The 22758-nt window shown below is 39.0% G+C and overlaps 1 protein-coding gene across 1 annotated transcript; it reads right to left on the minus strand.

Moving 5' to 3' along the window:
• Nucleotides 1-6160: 6160 nt before the first annotated feature.
• On the minus strand, nucleotides 6161-12531 carry LOC139726763 (uncharacterized). Its single transcript, XM_071637757.1, has 6 exons — nucleotides 12504-12531; nucleotides 10392-10526; nucleotides 9477-9800; nucleotides 8554-8795; nucleotides 7661-7805; nucleotides 6161-6293 (listed from the first exon to the last, which is right to left on the minus strand). Coding segments are annotated over exons 1-6 (981 nt in total). The 5' UTR covers nucleotides 12506-12531.
• Nucleotides 12532-22758: the final 10227 nt, after the last annotated feature.

Genomic DNA, 22758 nt, shown 5'->3' on the forward strand with positions numbered 1-22758 from the left:
TGATTGGATTAATGATTCTCAACCCCCCTGTTTTTTCTTTAAGGATCCAAAAGGGGGAGGGGGTGGGGGCTCCCGCCTCAGTCCCTGGGTTCCACAGCCCCTGATTTGAAAAGTCCATGATGGATTGGTAGATGTGTTTTCAGAGGTATGGAATGTACCAACATTGGTCAAGCATATATGAAACCATGGTACCTACCTGTTTCTATCAGCTGACCTGACAAATGTAACGGCTAGATATTGCATGGGAGTGTTTGATCATACGTTGTATCCTCAACAATGTGGACCAAGATGATGTGACTTTGACGTATCTTCTCCGTTCAAACTGCCATATTTTCTATGCGGATGCAGGGTTCATGGCTGTGGTTTTTAAGGAATGTAGATAAGTACCAGGAGCGGATCCAGGAATTCACGCCTTTAAAAAATTAAAGGGGGTGCGCACATGCCTCCCCATTTTTTCTTGATATTTCTTTTGTTTTAACAAAAAATAAAGAGGGGGTGTGCGCCCGGTGTGCCCCCTCTGGATCCGCTACCGAGTACTAGGAAAGCCCATTATGAGGATGCTGGGACTGTCGATTTTACCTCATTATAACTGATACCTCCTCCTGTGAAAATGCACTAAAAAAAGAGATTAGCTAAATGTAGAAATCAAACATCAGGACTGCCGAATTCACCATCTCATTTTAAGCGAACTCTTTATAATGAGGTTGCCCAGTATTTGCTTTTTTCTTTTTTTTTTTGAGGGTGGTTCTTTTTGCAGTGGAGGGATGGTTTCTGTGAATTTGTAAATTCTAGGGCCATTGCTGAAACAAACTTTGTGAAAAGAAATGTAAATTGAAAGCCATGAACAAATGTTAGATATGTATATGAAAAATATATATATGTATGTACAACTGTATATATCTTCTAATAATTGTGGCTTGGAAGAGTAATCAAATTCTTTCATATTGCAGTCATTTGTAGTGTATTGTGTCTCGATTCTCCCAGTACATGAAGTGTGGAAAAGGACCATAGTGCAATATTAGATAACACTTCAAATTGTTTCTGTAAAGTTTTATGTATTCCCCTCTCTGCTTTGGGGGAAAACAAAATCCACAGAGTAAATTTTGTCAAGGTTGGCTGTAGTATGGCCCTAACCTGGACTTGGCTTGCTTTAAGATTAAAAAAAAATAAATAGAAATAAAAAAAATTGACAAGTTTTTCAACATGAAAACCAGCATATTGTAAGTGTCCACACAAACACATGCACACAGCTACAGCAAGGAACATTTATCCAGAGTTATGCATGTCTAAACTACAAGCTAGCAAGACTTCATGTGAACAAGGATCTGTGTGCTATCAAATTATTGAGATGATTGCTACAAACTGTCAATATCAATCTGCTGTTTTGAGGGATTTTTGTTTGCATTTTTCCCCCTTTTTTTATGAAGAGAATACATTTGTCTGTTCTTTCATTTCAGTGTGTTTATATTGTGCCAGTTTGATTACTAGTCTGCAAGTCTTTTTGTTTTTAATCTTACACAGACTCCAGGGCCCATTTCATAAAAGATGTTAGGATAGCAACTCTTGCTGGAATGGCAACTAACCATAGCAACAACCAATAAGGAAACTAGATTCTTGTCATTTCCATGGCAATTGCCATTCCAGAACTGTGAATTTTAGCGGCACATTTCTTTTTTACTTGCATTTTCTGGTACAGCAGGTATTCTTGGTCTGTAGCACATACAGTTTTATTACATGTACTGTACACCTTACTTTTCCACATTATGAACAAATATGCATGGAAACTTGCATGTTCAACCATTAGAAACAAAATGTCCCCTTTTCTCCACTTTTTGTCTTATTCCTTATTTTTCAAGGGTGGTATTCTGAAAATCTTCCCAAGTTTCCTCCTAAGTCAGAAAGTTAGGAAGTGCCTCAGAAAGACAGAATTAGTATTCTGAAATTTCTTCCCGGAACTTCTTAATGCAAATTAGGCCATCCTTATCCCTGCCCGTGGCTTTTCTTAAGCCATATGAAATGCTGTATCATTAGGAACCAACCAATGACAATCGCATATTATAACCGGTATGACGTACAGTGTAGGGTTGAATACACATGTGTGCGCCACGTCCCCTTTCTCATGCTCATTTCGCGTATCAAAGTACATGTTGCGCGCGGTGAATGACAAGCGCCTATCACAATGTTTTGTAGCTTGCTATATCTTTACAACATACATGTACTTAGGACAAGGGTGGGGCTTTCCTAAATATCTTCGTAAAATTCTTTCTTAAGTGCATTCTAGAATACCAACTTCTTCCTACTGTAAGTCAGAAATGTGCGTATCTCATCATTTGCATATCTTCCTCAGTTTCTTCCTACGTTAAGGAAAAAAGGAAGGAAGATTTTCAGAGTACCACTTAGGAAAAAATGCTGACCTAGGAACAAATTAGGAAGGATTTCAGAATGCCACCCCAGGGCCTCAGTGATTGTTCCCAAACCTAAACATGTACTTGAGGCTTTTTTATATTGATTTGTGTTGGAATATGCTTTTGTTGAATGTCCCTTTTATGAAGTCTGTACTGTGTGGGCTGTGTTATCTGTATATAATGAATTTTCTGTGTATAGCACTGACTAACGTGTGCCAGTGTGCATAAAGAAATGTATTTGCCCACTGGATATTATCTCTCAAATTATGGTGCTGCTCACAAAAACGCTCGTATCTGGAAGAGTCTCCATTGGGTGTAAGTTATATGAATATTATCCATACAAATATGCATTTAATGTAATTGTATGTAAAGCAAGCCACACTTTGTGTCATCAAAATTCATTTAACAAAGGTGTTACAGAGCTCATTGCACAGAGCAAGCGTGATGCAAATAAAACTGGAGCATTTTGTGAAAGTGATATAAATGCACCCATTTACAAAGAAGTGTATGTCTGTCAGTGTTAATAATGTATGTGTTTCTATTGATCCCCCAAACACACACACACACACACACACACACACACACACACACACACACACACACACACAAACAAACAAACAAACAAACAAACAAACAAACAAACAAACAAAACCCAACACACAGACACATGGAAAAAGACTAAGATAGTGGTCCCTTTAGCTGTATGCTTGCATTATAGGCAATAAATCTTACCCATTAAACTGCTGACTGATCTAGCGCCTCTCTCAAAGCATCAGGACTGTCCCCAAAAGAATCACTTTTCTCGACGAGTCATATTTCTCAACAAGTCTATTTCTGTAATTTCTGAATTTCCAGTGTTCTCCTACACACACATACATGTACATTTCTACACAGACTACACAAGAAAGAATGTGCCATCTTGTGAGGTGCCTACAGCTAATTTCAATCCTGACGTGCATTTTAAAACACATACACACATTTTACTAGAAAGATCAGATGGAATGTGGGTCTGCTGCAGATGGACACAGTGATGTGTAAATACATCTGTGCTGGAATTTGATAAACGAAGCAAAATGCAGTACTGCATATACAGTCAACCCTGCTTAAGTTGACCTCGCAAAAATTGAATACTGTATACGCCATATATTTAGCAAGTCTAAATTTTTGTGAATTGGGGCTTCCCGACAATTCCGCGAGTGGTTAACTTCGCGATAGTGGAGTACTGTACTGAACGGAGAAATATATATGTGTGCGTCACATTCCTATCGGGATCAGAGTCATTATTTTTGTGTGTCTTTAAATTCGCGCATAGCACTTGACTCGCGAAATTCGCGAAAATAAAAACCTCACGAAATATTCGGCGTATACAGTAATCTCCTAAGTCAAAGGTCTTTGCAAGTCCTCTTCTCTTTATATTTTATTGATTTTAATCCCTCATACATCTAGTCGAATTTTCACTAAGTCAAAGCTATTTCTTCAGTCCAAATAGATTCAATTATAGGCACGGTTGACTGTATATCACGACGGCTTCAAACATTTACACATCACAGTGAGGGAGGTGCCAAAGAGCCATCGGGAAGATGCTTGTGTAAAAGGTAAACCTCAACGAGCAAGTATCATTCCCACATCAGGCTGGTTTTCATCCTCCCTTGTCGGGATGTGAACAGAGTTCTAAGTATGTTAGTCAGGAAAAGCCTGAAAAAATCTGAAAAACCTTGGAGATGTGACAAGCCCGGTATCAACTCTCTGTGTGCCATGGTGTAAACCCACGGTGTGAAATACATGGTATTCTGAGACCACAACTCACACACATATTGATTTTCATAGCCACGTAACTGTTTAAAATACTAGTAGAAGCATTTATGCTAGGAATGCAGTACAGCAAATATGCAGAGAAAATTGCAAGCTTTGCTGCGATGTGAATTTTAAGACGGCTACAGTGTTTTCAGCCTACTGTGGCATATTGTGATTTATTCATCAGTTTGTGCGAGGTTGTGCACTTCAGCAAAATATGCAAAGTTGGCAAACCATCGACTGAGTCAGATGTGCGTATGTGGCACACAGAGTTAACTTGACACAGACGGACTACTGCAAAATGAGGAATGTTCGCGTGCATTTTAATTTCACATATTTCGTGAGAGCCAAGATTCGCAAAATTAAAATGCACGCGAAAGTTCTTATCTACCCTATGTGCACTGAATGTTACAGACAACTCGCGAAAATTCCATGCCGTGAAAAAGGGCGTTGGCTCCAATTCGCGAAAATTTCATGCAGCGAAAATGCGTTTTACAGTATCATTGACAGGTGTGTAAGTGGTAAATATCCCTTGTGAGAGACTTTGCCTTCTTCTTGGCAGCAAAGTTAACATTGGTAAAATCACACAAGAGATGGTGGCCTGCTAAAGAATCTAACTTACAAATTCATAAATTTTTCCCTCTGCAACTGGTAAGATACATAGCATTCCCTGTATAACAAGGGCACAACATACACAGAAGGTATTGAGATAAACTTTGTCACTTATTCATGTGCAAACTGATCATTCCTGTGCTTACTTCATGTAATGGACATATTGTACTCTACAGTTCACTAGACACAGCATTGTTTATAAAACACATGACACAGTATTGTTATGTACAAATGTACCAGGTAGTCGTAAAAACTGCAGATGCAAACATACAAATCGATATAGTCTTACACCCATGCCTCGCATCACTTCTCATCCCAGATCGCAAACCATTTTCAAAGCGGCCTTTTGAGGTACCTTCCTTGAAGTAAAGACACATTGCAGCATTGACTCATCATTATTTCTTTACTCTCATGTGCCACTGAAAACCTCAAATCATTGGAACTTGGGTTGTCCAGTCACATAGCAGAAATTTACACAGTCAAAACAATTTAATGAAATCGACCATCTAATGAAGATGCACATTGCCAATACTTGTACAAACACAATTATGACCATTCAAACAAACCAACAATAAGACACACTTTTCCCAGATAGAGTGAACATACCTTCAAAGCATTCGCCAGAAGGAAAAGTCAAGATCACATGAAGCTCCTTTGTACACATGTATGCAGATTATATTATTCCCATTATATCAGGGTTTCTTTCATCCCCACAATGGACCTAAACAGAGGATCAATTCAAAGCACTGCTTGTGATTGAATGTAATTACAGGATTATATGGGGCCTCTTGTGGGGAGTTGGGCATTGGAACACAGCAATAAAAAAAGAAAAAACAAAAACATCACTTCTAGAAATATTAGCAAAATTTCTGTTTGTTTGCTTAAAAGAACAGAAGACACAAAAAGGTATGTAAACCTAAGGCTGCAGAATATAATACATTTCATCCATATCCCAACCAAAGAGCGATGGGGTTGAAAATTTGACAGTAGCACATGTGTCTTCAACATCCCTGACTGCTTTTGCAAACAAGGGTTATAATGACTCCCACCATATCCCTAGCATTAATTCTACAGCAGTGCCATAAATGAACAAAGCCAGTACTTCTAATGTTTTTGTGAAATTACTCTGTACAAAATGACGTTCTACTACATCGAGGGTCGGTGCAGTCAATGACTTCACGCTCCGTAATATTGTCACTGATGTCAACATAATTTTTCTATCCTTTCTACACTTCAATCAAGAATACACGAGAAATATCATCAGCACTAAACTACCATACTGTTGCAACAAAGTATTAGTAATGTACAAAATGGATAACCACAGAGTAGAAAACATAGATTTGATGATCCTATCTTGAAGAGCTTGAGCTGGAGCGGCTGTATCTGCGACGCCTGGCGGGTGACCTGGAACGTGACCTGGACCTGGATCTGGAACGGGATCGAGATCTGTTGCCTGGAGATCTTCTCCTGGGCGGTGGTGACCTTAAAGGGGGAAGACAGAATGGAGGAAAGCATAGAATTTTATTTTCTAATAGACACTGCATGACAAATACCGCACAAAGAAATGAACTATATTTTGTTCTAAAGTTGAAGAAAAGTACAATGAATCCATATACAGTGCGCTCCCGTTGCAATGAACAAGGTTATAACGAAATTCCGGTTACAACGAAGTAAAATTCATTATCACAAAATTATATTAAAATACATTATCCACTCTATATACTTTTATTGTTTATTTGTTCTGTTATAACGAAATTTCGATACAATGAAAGAAAACTGCCTGTCCCAAGGACTTCGTTATAACGGGAGTCCACTGTAAGAAAACAGGAATTTGGGATCAAATATATCATTCATTTCTTTTAAGACTACATAGGTATATCAGGGCCATTTTGTACAGAAATGAATTGTCGTAAAAGTGAATTGTCGTAAAAGAGACAAGAATCATCCAAAGTCTTGTCTGTTCCTGTGTGTTGAAATGAACACTTTCATAAAGAAAGTGAGAAGCAAACATTAGTGGCCAAATACAATATCTCTGTGTTGGTCAATCAGACTTCTACCTAGCTGAATTACTTTATGCTACTTGTATGCAATATGTTACCCAATATTGATATCAGCATCTATAGATTCTCACTAATTTCTTTATATAACTTCTGTATGTCAGACATAAACACCATTTGATCATCACTCCCATCTTCCTACTCTGTAAAAGAATATCAGCATTAACATTCAGTCTTTCGGTTGCATTAAAGGCAGAACTTCCCATTTGCAGATGAAACAAAAACCTAGCATTAGTGTTTTAAAATAGTTCTAAAATGTGAGTTAGGGAACAACCACTGTAAATATTTGAATCCGTAAAATCGATGTTTAGTATTGTTAAATATACAAAACGTTAACAGTTATAATAAAAATGTTTCCAGACTAAACCGTCTACGGTTACGGTTTGTTGAGAAAAATACAGATATCTCCTTTCATTTTAGGCTTTATCGTGAAAATTTTATATGATAGGATGTTTTGTGGCACAACAGACCTGCATATATGCATTAAATGTCATATCTTGAAAATTTTTAAATCTCTGAAACCTTTAACATTTCAAAGGTCTCCTTTGCTATGAGCTCCAGTGTACCTCTCTTTAAACATTTGCTTTACTGGGCACTGGAGGTTTTGACAATTGGTAAGAACTTCTCCCTGAATCTTTTACTGATCTTTTCAAAAAAAAGTGCTTGCAGAAGAAAAAGCTGCTGAAACCTGCTCATCCAACAGTAGCAAGCCAGCAGAGTAAAACAAATACTTCATGATCATTTATGCATGTTTCTTTTTGTTTTTTGTATTTTTAAATGTACACATTTTACCTTCTTCTGTCCCTGAATCTGGGCGGGGTACGTCTCCAGCCAGGACCCCTTCTGGGGGGACTGCGTCTCGGTGGTGGCGGGGGTCTGGCCCTTGGAACGGGGGCCAGGACAAAAGCTGCTGTGATTTCCTGTCCATCAATCTGACCTGGGGGTGACAAGCATTTGAAAAGGGACAATGTTACATGGGTAAATAAAAATGCTACCTTTACTGAAAACAGGCAAAATGTTAGTAGTGAATAATGAAAGAACCCATTAAGAAAACTGGGGGAGCACTTTGCATCAGTATAAAAACTGCAAAGCAGAAGATATTTGATAATGTGTTTGATGGTGTATCAAAACATGTAAAACTGACAAACTGCTCCCAGGCAAAAAAAAAGAAAGAAAGTGAAGCAGTAATATTCTATCTTCAGAATTTAACAGCTCTGAGTTGGATCTCTGGGAGCTCTAATGGGATTTAGCACATGGCAAAAACACGCATTAAATGAACAGATGTACTGCCCACACAATCTTGCCATAAATTCATAGTGGTACAGGTGATGGCTGCAACAGATGTTTGTGTTTGGGATATGCCTCATCAGTGTACAAGTATCCATTCACGTGACTTTCCATATGACACTGAACAATGTACTGTAAAGCAAGAACTATTTGCGTTATGACATTTTCACGAATTGTAGACGACAGACATTTTTGCAGCATGAAATTTTCGTGAATTGCCACTGACATTCAATGGATATAGTGTAAACAAGAACTTTTACATACATTTCAATTTTGCGAATCTTGGTTCTCGTGATATTCGTGAAACTAAACTGCACTTTACTTGTTGTACGGCATGGGTGAAAAGAAGTAAAGAGGGTGCTTTTAAAATTCAGAGATTTACAAGATTCCCTCATTACCTCCATCCATATGCTTCAAGGCCTTCTCAGCATCGTTCGATGACACGTAGTCAATGTAAGCAAAGCCTCGGGACATGTGTTGGTGCACACGGTCATTGGGCAGCTCAATGCTCTTCACTGCCCCGTAGATGGAGAAAATCTCCATCAGGTGTTCTTTATTGACATTGCGGGTCAGCCGGCCAACATGAAGTCTCGAAGACTTCGGGGATGGTGTACGCTTGCGACGAGGCGGGCTCCTCGACCTGAGGCAAAACACACAATCACAGTCAGGTCTTCCACACAAGGTTTGTTGGCTGAATTAAATCTCCTAACTTTCCTCTATTATACTCATACACACATGGATAAACACGTGTCAATAGTCCAGAAAGTTTTTCTATACTGTAATCCACATTTCTTGTACCAAACAAGAAAAAATATAATTATGATCCATCATCACAACTTATGTTCACTCTAAAGACTGATTATTGTAAGCAGAAATCACACAGAGGAATATTGTTCTCAAATGACCATTATAAGGTTGACATGATGGAGCCTGTGTGCAGCTGAAGTCCAAACAAAAGAAATCTTCCAAAGACTTTCTTGCAAAACATTTTTTTTTGCTCAAAGTTATAGCAAGGATTGATTTTTACATTTATTTAAAAGTAACAAAGCAAGACATATAAATCTATTTCCATCACAAAAAATGCATATGTGTTGTGACATCATAAGTAATGGATATCACTGAAGACAATAAAGTGGAACAGCTGAAGTTGTGGGGGGGGGGGGGGGGGAAATGATTATTCAACAACCCCCACATCTACACACTTGTGTATTATGTTGCTGACATCTTCACCATGCCATCAACTAAACAGTATGAGGGAGTGCTTATCCAGTAAACAAGCCATGTACACGGGAAGATGTTACCTATGGTTCTTTGGACTCACCTAGATCTACTCCTTTTTGGCTTTGGCTTCTCTTTGACTTCTTTCTTCTTCTCCTCAGTCTTCTTGACCACCTCCTTCTCGGCTCCTTTCTCCTTGTCTCCAATCCCCGCCCCTCCTCGTCCCTTGGACGCACTCCTGCTCCTACTCTTGCTGCGGCTACGGCTGCGGCTCCTGCTGCTCCCAGAGTCACTGCCCGACCCGCTGCCCGATCCACTGGAGCTGCCCGAGCTGGATCGGCTGCTTGACCTCGACGACCTCGAGCGGGATCTCGAGCTCCCCGAGCTGCTCCCCGTTGAGCTGGAGCGGCTCCGGGATCGACTAGAACTGAAAACGTACGAGGACAAGGAAAAGTTGGGACATTATTCAGAACTTATTCAACCCATCAACCTCACTCCCAATTCACTGCAGTCTAACCAAATCTCTGTTTTCAAAGGCTGTTTAAAAAGCCTACGATAGTGCAGCATTACTGTACTCAATACTTAACTCATAATTTGTCTGGTTTTTAAGTCCTCCTCCCCATAGAAATATATTCTTCCCTTTTCACAACAGATATCTACTGCACTGCAGTCTTCATTGCATGTAAGGCCAAGCAAAAAAGAACAAAAAAAAAAATAGTAGTTTCTCGTCCCTACCTGCATCGTTATTTGCCATGGCTTAAAAATTACAGCAATAAAAAGATGAAATTTCTATTGATTTTTGTTGTTTCCAGCTGTTGAACCTCACACATTCACAAATTACATATCGTAATATGCCTAGAAACGACTGGAAATTTGACTAAATTAGACTGGAAAATGGTGTTAAGGCAAGAAAAAAAAAAAAGAAGAAGAAGTGCTCTCATCCTCCTTTGGTCAAAAAGTTAGGACAAGACACTTATAATATTCTTTCTGCTTGGCCTACTGGGTGTAGAGTGCTCACCTTCCTGTACTACTGCCTGATCCTGAAGAGCTCCTTGATGAGACGGACTTACTCCGTCTCTTCTTGTCTCGCCCACGGCTACGCCGCTCGCCTCTTCCACCACTACGGCTCCTACTTCTGGTGCGACTTCGGGGCCTGAAGAGAAACAAAGAATGCACATGAAGAGTTCAATAATAAAGTTAAAGCACATATCACTCAGCATGGAGAAATTATCATTCATCCTCCAGCCCAGATCACTCTACTTTTTTTTTCCAGGAAGAAGAGAGCAAAAAAAAAAGAAATTTTTCATAAGCTCTGCATAGTAGCAAATTTAAAGGACAGTGAGTTTCATTTACAGGAATCACACATTAATATTACTTCAGTACAAGTGTACTTACACACCAAACCAACGCCATAGTACTAGTACTAGTAGGTCTATCTTGCATCTTGGAGGAGGCAAGCAGAATTCAAGCAAAATGGTATCAGGAATAAATCATGAAATTGGTGAACTTACTGTATACGCTATATATTTCGCTGGGGTTTTATTTTCGCGAATTTTGCGAGTCGGGAGCTATTCGCGAATTTAACAACACGCGAAAATATTACCTTCCAAAATGAATCCCTTGCCTTGATGATACGAAAATTTCAGTACTAGTAGTATACCATGTCATGGCTTACCGAACAGACCATATACTGTACTGGCTAAGCTTGTTTACGTACATATAGCACGTCCACGTCTACTTACGAATGCTGTAGAGAGCCAATCCATTATCGCAAGGGGACCACTCGTCAGAAATCTAGCGCGATGGACTTACAGTAACCACTTCAAAAATGTTGAATTCTAACTTACTAGTTAGCAGAGTTTGGTAAGTTCTTTTCAGGCAGTGTATAACTATCTAGTATCATTCTTATTTGCCCGTAAATTGAAAATTCACACTTTCTTTGCCACTTCATATTTTCTCTGGTCCCCCAATCGCGAATTTAAACCACTCGCGAAAATGTGTGACACCGGCAATTCGCGAAAATTTATGTACGTGAAAATTATAGCATATACAGTAACTCATTCCTCGAGTATAAAGCAAGCCCCCCTCCCCCCCCCCCCCCCCCCATAATTCAATCAGACGGCCATCCACAATTTGAACACAGGCTACATGTAAAATTTTACGATTTCGATCGCAGTCAAATTTTGGCATTGGAGGACCAACCTTGGACTTGGTGCAGGTTCTTTAGATCTACTTTGTAATTAAAATAGTCTAAAAAAGCAAGCTGCCCATAATTCAAAAATAATGCCGTCCAAAATTTGACCGCCGACTACGTGTAACGCTACATCGTACATCCCTATGCATTTGCGGTCAAATTTTGGCATTGGATGTTGAACCTTGGTGTGGGTTTTTTTAAAGCTATGAATGCCAAGCTTTGTGATTTCTTGTAGTTTTAGTGGAAAAAGGGGAATTCTACCCCATTTCCTAGTCCTACTTGCTGTTGTGAGGCGTGCGAGTCCACACAGCAGAGTGAATGGAGAGATGGATTGGAAGATATACTTTGTGAAGGACCGACTGTGTAATGGACAGCACAGTTAACAAGAGGCTACTGCACTCAACCAGAGAGGCAAATTTTGGTCTAAACTGATAGTGATACAAGTCTTCAAGCCAAGGCACCCCACCTGGCCAAGCTAACGTTAAATTTACTCATATTTTTAAGCTTTATCAAGTCCGTGATTCAAGATGAGGCAAGACTGAGAAGAGGTAGATTTTGGGTAAATTAGATAAGTTCTGCTGGTGGCTGAGCTGAATACCCACCTCAGCTCAGCTCAGGCAATAGATAACTGTATCATCAAGCTAAGTCAAGATTTTTTCGCATAATTCTAAAAACAATACAACCATTTATTGCCGATGCGAAAACACATCAGTCCCACACGTTGATATCTACGTGTGCTTGAAGCAGTTTTCGCATTGAATCCTGGCAAACGCGTATGACGCATTGTTGAAAATACGCCTGAAAATCGAAGTAATAAAGAGAACAAATAGGTAAATGCGTAGCATTTTGTATGAGAGGAAATGTTTTCTTTCTAGAATAACTTTTAAATATGTCTTTTTTGGACCGATGTAAAAATAACAAATGGATTTGACTCACATTTTCCTTAGCTCCACAGCATCAATAAGTTGCGATATGTGTAAGTGTACGCAGTGTACATTAAAAAACACCGGTGGGACGTGTGTATGTGTGTACTGTTCTCATTATAAAGCTACGTACGCAGGTCGCGGCGGGCTTGCTGAGCAGTGGCGGCTGGCGTACAGTATGTGATTATTGGCGGCGATACTAGTACACTGCGTAGCGACAGCACTACCAGGGAACGTATGGTATACGTACAAAGGAAAGAGGATACTAGTACAGTGTAGTAAGCTGAAATTTTGTACGGTAGGTTTGACGTTCGGCCTGCCGGCGTTCGATCGGCAGTATGAATTTATTACACTTGTATAAAAATCTTTATAGATTCAGGTCATTTCCATAAGCATTCACATGAAGTCAGCAATTACCCTGTCATAAAGTAGGAGCATCTATTGCGAATGTATTTAAGCTAACAAAATTACAACAAGTTCATGCATTGAGGAACCTATAAAAACATTATAAATGGATGATAGTTCTGCATGGTTGTGAGATTAAAACACACACACACACACACACACACACACACACACACACACACACACGCACGCACAAAAAAAAAACTTGTATGAAATATTAAATAGCATGGGACTATGATATAAGAGCAATTCAAACTTTATTTGATGAAAATCGGTTTTGAAATGGCTGAGATATCCAAAAAGTGGTCCTAATAAAAGGTGGATCCCACCTTTGATTAAGACCACTTTGATTTACTTTTTTTTCCCTATCTCGGCCATTTTAAAACCAACATTTAACAAATAAACTTGTAATTGCTCATATTATTGTATGCTCTTTAATATTTCATATAAGTGGTTTGTAATTATCTCACTAAAAGTTAAAACCTGAATCCACATCTCAACCAGAACTACATAGGCCCTTACAATTTGTTATAGTTGAATATATGGTCCCAAAATGAACCTATACATGTAAGTGAATGTAAAATAATATTGCAACTGATTGACAAATTGCCCTACATCGACGTAAAGGTAAATTTACGACGTAAATTCTATGAATTTGAATAACGATATTTCATGTTGAACTTGTGTGAGAGTCATTGCACGTGTGTACGAGGCATGTGAAACAAGATTTAGCTGGCGAGTGGAATACAATAATTATTATGAATACATGGCCATGCATGGCTTCTGGTATGAAACTGACTGAGGGGGCAGTTGGAGCTTCAAGAATAGGCTTTAAACTTTAGGGATCCAAGATGGAGAACTTCTCATGCAAGTCATATGAATTTTCAACGACTTGTGTTAAAAAGACATCACTGGAGTTTGTAAACGAAAGTGTGAAATTAGAATCACGTAGGCCTACCTATTATCTCGCATTTGGAGATTTTTGAATTTTCAACATTAAGGTGCGGCTATATGTAAGTGATCTTTCATCCGTCGAAATATGAACTTTCGAATTTAAACAAAACTGCAGTTTTGTTTACTTATTTTAGGACAGATTCTAGGTGTTTCTAGCCCTGCTCATTTTGGCTCAGAATGATTTGGTAAAACCATTTACTCTCTAAAAAAAAAAAAATCGAGTGAAAAAAAATCACTCTTAAAGGAGTGAATTCAAAAAAGAGTGAATTTTGAGTGAAAATATTCATTTTCACTCATTTTGGAGTGACCTCAAGGATCACTCGAAGATTTTGGAGTGATCCCTGACGTCACTCTAAAACGAGTGAAAATGAACATTTTCACTCAAAATTCACTCCAATTTCACTCTCGATTCACTCTTTTTTGAATTCACTCCTTTAAGAGTGAATATTTTCACTCGATTTTTTTTAGAGAGTAGGTGCCTACTATGTCCAGTGACGTGCGCGTTCTACCCACGTGTCAGCGGCATCGTCTTGATAAAGTGGTCCAACGGGTTCAGTGGTCGGATCAAGATGTGAACTTAACGTTATTTACTTAATGGGGAATCTTTTAAATTACATACATTGACATAATAAATACCGCTCACACGCAACTGTATTGCACACCTGATTAGTCCAACAATTAACTCAGAGACTATTCAACAAAACGTAAACAATTCGGGGAAAAATCCCGAAAATCGTGGAAACGGGAGTCTTCTGGTATTATTTTCCCAAAGTGCTTTCAAATTTCAGAGCCATGCACCCCCCCCCCCCCCACACACACACAAACAAACCATTCAATGGGAAGAACCTTGGGAAGTCATGCCCTTACACATTATCACACAGATACACACACTTTGACTCATTTTTACGGACGCACACACACACACACAATCACACACAGTCAAGTTGCATGTACATATACACATACCACATACACCGTCGTACGCACCGTATATTGTAATAAATGATTTGATACGGTTCCATCGTACACATCACTTTTAGAAATGTGCAAAGTTATTTCTGTTTATATCAAATTTTTCCTCTGCATCGATCTATAATAAGAAAACTTTTCTGTATCATAACACAGCTCAACAAAGCACAAAGGTGAAAAAGGTGTGTGTTTTTTCCAATGTGTTTATTCATCCCCAATTCTTTCTGAGGTGGCGCTTTGCTAAATGTCTCTTCCACAGGCCCCTACACCTGTCGTCTCCACTTTCCCCTCCACGAGTTCCAGAGAGCGATCTGCCTTAACTCGGTTTCTTTTTCGTATCGAGGCTTCTTCATTCGCTTCTGTAAAGAAATAATGAAAGACAAATAAGTAATGAACAAAATTGGAAACTATAAACACCAAAAGCGTGCTAAAATACTTTGAGGGCTGTGTATATTTGTGTATTTACTGTGAAATGCTCAGTCGGGAGCATAACTGAAGAAAAAAAAAATTGAACTATTAGTCTTCATGCTCTACCTGCTTCTTAATTATCAAACAAGTATTTAAAGATAAAGCATATGATGTCATTACAGGCAGCTAATTTGCGGTCTGAAAATAAAAGTTAAACTTTACCTTTCTTTGAAAGCTAAGGTTGATATTTTAAAAATTGATCATGACTTTATAGTGACTATTATTCATAACAATCATAATGAATTCATGAGGCTTTTAGAATTTCAGGTTGAACGCGGGAGATCAACTTGCATGCAGTTTTGGGAGTGTTTATTTATTTGTTGGTATATTGGTTTAGTCACCTTACGAGGAAGCCGTTTAGGGAAATCTTGGATCACTGGACGAGAAGGGGTGATGAAATATCGTCCCTCTCTTTTGCCCGGTGCGTTTTTTACTGAAGTCGATCGTAGGCTGACTCGTCCCCGAACTTGTACTCGGTGCTGTTCGTGTGCGGGCCTTGCCCGTAGAGGGAGATTGCCCACCTGGGAAAGTGAATTCACGGGGAAATAAATTTCCACTTATATACTGTTAATTCATTATTCAGTAGCATCCTTAATATGTTCATTCAATATCGGATTAAAATGACTGACTGATGTTATTTCTGCATTTCTTTTTATACGTACATAACACAAAGTCAAATTATTGAGCATTGTTTGGACCTAACAGTTGAATCAGGTAAGTGATAAACTGAAAATGTGCGACATAAATCCATGATCATACAAAACGACCAAACATTCATGCCATACAACAACCAACGAAGATTGAGGTAAAGCAATCACATTTGAACAGCGCATGACACGGGCACTGGCATACCTGTCTAAAGACACGTCCTTCACCCTCGACCCAGCTTCGGGTTTCCACCTTCTCAGTGCCGAGATCGTCATGACGACTACTGATGTTCAACTGATTTTCGATGTCTGCTGGCACTGTGTACCTCAGTTGTCTGACTTTTTTACTCTTGAATTGAGATTTCTGAAACAAGAAATACCAGATATACAAATTTAGAAAGAAAAATATGAGGCTGTCCAGAGTTTCTCTCTATATAGCATTTGATACCAAAAGTATAGTTGAATATTAAAGATAATAAGAAGTACCTGCTTTAGGTGCATTTCACAGAGTGAAAGCATCGTTGCCCACCTGCATCATCAAACGATGGATTTCACTCCAAACTATAGTTAGTGCTCATCGTAATCCGTCAAGTCATACCAAGATCAAAGTATATGAAGCTAAAAACTTAAAAACCATATTGAGTTTGCAAGTACACAACCAACTGTCCTGCAGAGATATATTTATCATAAGTTTTACAAATTAAGCAAAGAATATAGTAACGGATAAAGCGTCCAAAATGAATGTGTTTTACATTCCTTTCATACTGCAGTGCGACATTGCTTCATACTTGGATGAATAGTGTTTACCTTTTCTATCTCATTTGTAATCCAGGAGGAGACCGTCGACGTGGATTGAGACTTGCTGGAGACAAGAAAATCTTCATCTCCAATCACTACTTCTTCATCTAGAGCATCCTCCCAACTGTCTTCCTCCTCCTCCTCCTCCTCCTCCTCCTCATCGATTTCCTGCATCGCATCCTCCCACACCTCTTCAGCGGGATCGTCTTCATTAACCCGCTGCTCATCAGACTTTGCAGAGTGTTCTACGGCTCTGACTCTCTGCACGTGGAGCGTCGTGTTAGCGACACTCTGAAAGTACGAATAATGAAGTTGAACATTAATACAAAGTAATGTATTAGAAATCGTGCGATGTAAGTAGTTAGCATGAAAATTTGATGACTTGTAACAATTATTACGTCCAGCTGGCCTGTTATAAACATTTAATGGTTTTCACTTTTTTTGCTCTAAAAGTAAACTTTCTGCTCATAGTTTGAGGTAGATTACACAATTACACATAACAGTTTGTAAGCTTTACCTTATTCAAATTTCCTTCAGCCTCAGAAAATTTGATTCGCATGATTGACAGAATGGTAGTCAAACCAACGAGCATTTTCGAATGGTCGAATTGAGAAAATCACTTGCAAGAAGCAAAAGATTCACGAAAGTGATAACATGGGAGAGCTGCAAGCTGGTTTTATTGTTGTTAGTGCACTTGTTGCTAAGTGCGCATCATGTGCGCGCCGATGACGACATAATCAGAGCTACTCCTCTGCGCTACTCCTCTGCGCGTAAAAAAAAAAAAAAAAAAAAAAACACACACACACACACAAATGTCACAGGCGTTCACTCGTGCGCAGATGGAAATCATGACATCACAATGCCAATATACGGGCAGTATGTAGTCACTCAGCATATCAAATGATATTTCACAAAGCAATTTCAAATACGCAACTGAATTCCCACCAAGAAATCTATATGAAGTTGCAATAGATAGCCACTTGAAGTACTTGTCATTGCACACGTGCGACCATAATTACAGGGTTGAAGAAAGTGACTTAAAACTCACCAACAGAAGACGTCCTGGTTTGGATTTCAAATCATATCAACAAGAACTTTAGGGCCTACTTTTTTTTCCCATTCAGGATCAACTTCAGATTACACATTTGAAAGGATTGATATAAGAGTACATTTGAATGATTTAAAGGAAAAGTGAAGAATATTCAATATAGAGTATATTAAGCAAGAAATACTTTTCATTGTTGTTATTTCCTTTTATATTCCACATACTAACAATGTTGCAATAGGATTGGTCCAGAGCTGATCACGTGATGAAGCGTAGTTTTGCCCATCACATCACATGAGAAGAAAAGTTCGTTATACTCTATGTTGATAGTCCCTTTTGTTTCGCTGATCTCCACACAGTCCACACAGTCCTAACGCAAGATGAGTACGCGCGAAATAAAAGTGCGTTGCACTGTGGACTATCATATGACCTAGGTCACTTGATAGTACACAGTGCAACGCACTTTCACTTCAGTGCCGCGCGGTGCGCGCAGCAAATTCATTGTTTTGTCATCTACGCGCACACGTAGCCTAAGCCCTAAGGAAACCTAAAGACAGCTAAAACGGTTTCAGATGTGGAATAAAATGGGAATTTCTAGGACCCTAGATGTGGAATATAAAGCAAATAATCAACTTTTAGTTTCAGGCAATGAGACAAACTATCACTTCCTCGGCGATCTGAATGTGTACGCTATCTTTCCTCAGCTGCGCTTCGGAAAGATAGCTACATCCAGATCGCCTCGGAAGTGATAGTTTGTCCCATCACCTTCACCAACGTTGATTATTTACTTACTATCGCGTGTGCTGCCTCAACACTGCCAGGCCATGAATCACAGTGAAGAGGTGAGCAGCCGATTGTCAATGTCTTGCACGCTCTCTCTCTCACTCTCTCCCTCACTATCTGTCTCTGTCTGTCTGTGTGTCTGTTTCTCTCTCTCTCTCTTGGTGTGCTAAACGTCACGTATTTTAATGTCACTGTCAGCATAAGGAACTAACTTTATAATACACCCTTTTTTAGTGAATAGTACTTAGTATGCCTGAGTGTATGGAATGGTAGACACTCCCTATACTCCGGACCTGCAATAAATTATCTGTACAGGGATCGAAGCGTAACTTGTCCTACCTACGCTTTTGGCTTTGAATGGACGATGAGTGTGACAATTTTGATTGTTATTTCCCTCTTTGCCTTTCCCGAGAGCTGGGTTTAGGCAAATTAAATATATTGGGAATTTGTGAAGGCAGACAATGATGGTTTAATTTGATAATGATAGTGATAGTGATAGTGATAGTGATTCATTTCATTTCATTTATTTATTTCAGCACGGCACATGATTCATCCAACACGGCTGTTCTTTCTCATGTCCGTGCACTGATGAGGTGAAAATGACATAAAAGTCTTGATAAATGTTGATCTATAGTGACAGTTTACTGTGATAGTAACAGTGACAGTGACAGTGATAGCGATAGCGATATAGCGATAGTGATATAGTGGTATATAGTGATACAGTGATAACGATAGTGATAGTGATAGTGATAGTGATAGTGATAGTGATAGTGATAGTGATAGTGATAATGATAGTGATAATGATAGTGATAGTGATAATGATAGTGATAGTGATAGTGATAGTGATGATGATGGTGATGGTGATGGTGATAGTGATAGTAATAGTGATGTTGTGATCGTGATAATGAAAGCCCAGTGAGTCTCACTGAGCAATGTTGCTTGTTATCTTGACGTCTCCTCTATAGTATGAGGCAAAACACTTTGTCACTCGGATAGGACATTAAAAAGAGGTCCAGTATGTGGGAGTGTCACAACCCAAACACGAAGTCAAAGACTCTACTTCATTATTCGTTGATCACACAGAGCAGAGTTCACATTAACTAGGTGAAGTGGTCGGCACAATTTAAAGAGTACTGGTCCCCAAAGAATATAAAGTGAACTTTGACATTAGTGCAGCTGAAGTAATTTGATTACCCAGCCGTGTTGACTTGTGCCAAAAGAAAAATGAAAACAAACAAAACACCGTGAACGAGAAAGCCATGCATGGACTCAACTGAATATTGTCCGAATGAAATTGGCAATGTAATAAACAGATTGCCTTTTACACGCAGGGAGGGTCGCCTGGAAATCACCGATGGATTCCATCTCCCTGACAGCAGCATCGTCTTGATAAAATGGCCCAACAGGTTCAGCGATCGGATCAAGATGTGAACTTAGCGTGATTTGCATAACGGGGAATCTTTTGAATTAAGGCTGTATTACATTTTGACCTAATACTAAAATATTGCTGACACGCAACCATATTGCGCACCTGATTAGTCCACCAACTTTGAGACTACTCGATAAAACGTACTCAATTCGGGGGAAAATCCCGACAATCGTGGAAATGGGGATGTTCTTGTATTTTTTCCCCAAAATTCTTTCAAATTTCACTGAGACCTCCAACCCCCCCCCCCCCCACACACACAACACACAAACATTCAGTGGGAAGAACCTTGGGAAGTCATCCCTTACACATCATTACACGGGCAGATACACACACACTTTCACCCGTATTTACGGACGCACACACACATACAATCACACGCAGTCATGTACACACACACACACACACACATACACACCGTCGTAAGCACAGGATTACGCTACTTTAGTGTAATAAATTCCCATTCTATACAGTTCCATTGGACACATCACTTTTACATACGAGAAGAAATGTGCAAAGTTACTTCTGTTTATATTTTATGTTTTTTATGGATCTAAAAATAATAAGAAAACTTCTCTGTATCACATCCACAGCTCAAAAAAGCACGAAGATGAAAAGGTGTGTGTTTTTTATGTATTTATTCATCCCAAATTCTTTCTGAGGTGGTGCTTTGCTAAATTTCTCTTCCGCAGGCGCCTTTACACCTGTCGTCTCCACTTTCCCCTCCACGAGTTCCAGAGAGCGATCTGTCTTAACTCGGTTTCTTTTTCGTATCGAGGCTTCTTCATTCGCTTCTGTAAAGAAATAATGAAAGACAAATAAACAATGAACAAAATTGGATACTAAACACCAAATGCGTGCTGAAAATACTTTGAGGGCTATTATGTGTATTCATTATTAAATGCTTAAATATAATCGGGAGCATAACGGAAGGAACATAATGGAGATATAATGTCATTACAGGCAGCTGATTTGCAATATGAAAATGAAAGTAAAAATTTACCTTTCTTTGAAAGCAATTAAGGGTTGATATTCTAGAAAATGATCATGACTTCATTTGTAACTGAATTTTCATCACATAATGAATTCACGAGGCTTTTAGAATTTCAAGTTGAGATTCAATTGCACTTTTGGAGTGTTAATTGTTAGTAGGCCTACATTGGTTTATTCACCTTACGAGGAAGCCGTTTGGGGAAATCATGGATCACTGGACGAGATGGAGTGATGAAATATCGTCCTTCTCTTTGACCCGGTGCGTTTTTGACTAAAGCTCGTAACAGGCTGACTCGTCCCCGAACTTGTACTCGGCAATGTTCGTGAACAGGTTTTGAGCGTAGAGGGATATTACCCACCTGGGAAAGGAAATTCACAGGGAAATAAGTTACTATAAACTTAAATACTGCGAATTCATTATTCAATCTACATCGTTTAATATTGATTGATGTTATTTCTGCATTTCTTTTTCATACATACATATAACACTAAGTCAAAGTTACCGAGTATATTGTTTGGACCTAACATTGGAATCAGGCAAGTGATTAACTGAAATGTATAATCCATTATTTACAAAACGACCAAACATTCACGCCATACCAACAACCAACGAAAATTATGAAAATGGAGGTAAAGCATTCACATTCTAACAGCGATGAAATAGACACTAGATACCTTAAAGGCACGCCCATCACTCTCGACCCAGCTTCGGGTTTTCACCTTCTCCTCAGTGAGGATATCGTCATGACGACCACCGATGTTCAACAGATTTTCGATGTCTGCTGGCACTGTGTACCTCGGCTGTCTGACCATTTTACTATTGAATCGAGGTTTCTGAAACAAGAAGTATACCGGATTACACATTTAGAAGGAAAATCATGAGGCTGTCCAGAGTTTATCCCTGAATATAGCATTAAATATAACAAACATATAGGTCTAGTTGAATATTAATGCATCGTTGGTCACATGCATCATCACACGATGAATTACACTACAACTAGTGTTCATCGTAATCTTTCAAGTCATACTGCAATATCAAAATATGAAGCTAAAAACTTGTAAACCATAGTGAATTTGGAAGTCCACAACCAACTGGCCAGCAGAGATATATCTATCATAAGTTTTACAAATTAAGCAAAGAGTAAAGAAAAAGAACGGATAAAGTGTCCAAAAGGAATATGTTCTACATTTCTTTCATACTGCAATGTGACATTGCTTATCATTGCATTTGGATGAAGTGTTCACCTTTTCTATCTCATTCGTAATCCAGGAGCAGACCGTCGACGTGGATTGAGATTTGCTGGAGACAAGAAAATCTTCATTTCCCATCATTATTTCTTCATCGAGAGCATCCTCCCAAACGTCCTCCTCCTCCTCCTCCTCTTCATCGATCTCCTGCATCGCATCCTCCCACAACTCTTCAGCGGAATCGTCTTCATTAACCCGCTGCTCATCCGACTTTGCAGAGTGGTCTACGGCTCTGACTCTCTGCACATCAGAGTGTTTGGTGGCAGCAACACTCTGTTAAAAAGTAATCACAAAGCTGATGTAAACAATGAATAAGAAGGTGCGACCAATCACGAAAACCTTTCAGAAAGTGACATAGTCTTGTATTATGAAATATGAATACGGCCAGGATCTTGGTTATGTTGTTTTATAAATTGCGGAAACGATTTAACTCACTACAGAACTATATACAATATCACCTTTGCATATTTACCTTGTTCAAATTTTCTTCAGCCTCAGAAAATTTGATTCGCATGATTGACAGAATGGTAGT

Source organism: Diadema antillarum, unplaced genomic scaffold (assembly GCF_040938485.1).
Source record: "Diadema antillarum isolate AM-2024a unplaced genomic scaffold, OU_Dant_1.0 scf00000017, whole genome shotgun sequence".
Taxonomy (NCBI): domain Eukaryota; kingdom Metazoa; phylum Echinodermata; class Echinoidea; order Diadematoida; family Diadematidae; genus Diadema; species Diadema antillarum.

Bases quoted from the DNA above. Each gene is read 5' to 3' on its own strand.
- LOC139726763 (XM_071637757.1), bottom strand. The intron at 9,801-10,391 runs GTGAGCACTCTA...GTACGTTTTCAG, and splicing joins TCAGGCAGTAGTACAGGAAG to TTCTAGTCGATCCCGGAGCC. The intron at 8,796-9,476 runs GTGAGTCCAAAG...GTTTTGCCTCAG, and splicing joins CCAAAAAGGAGTAGATCTAG to GTCGAGGAGCCCGCCTCGTC.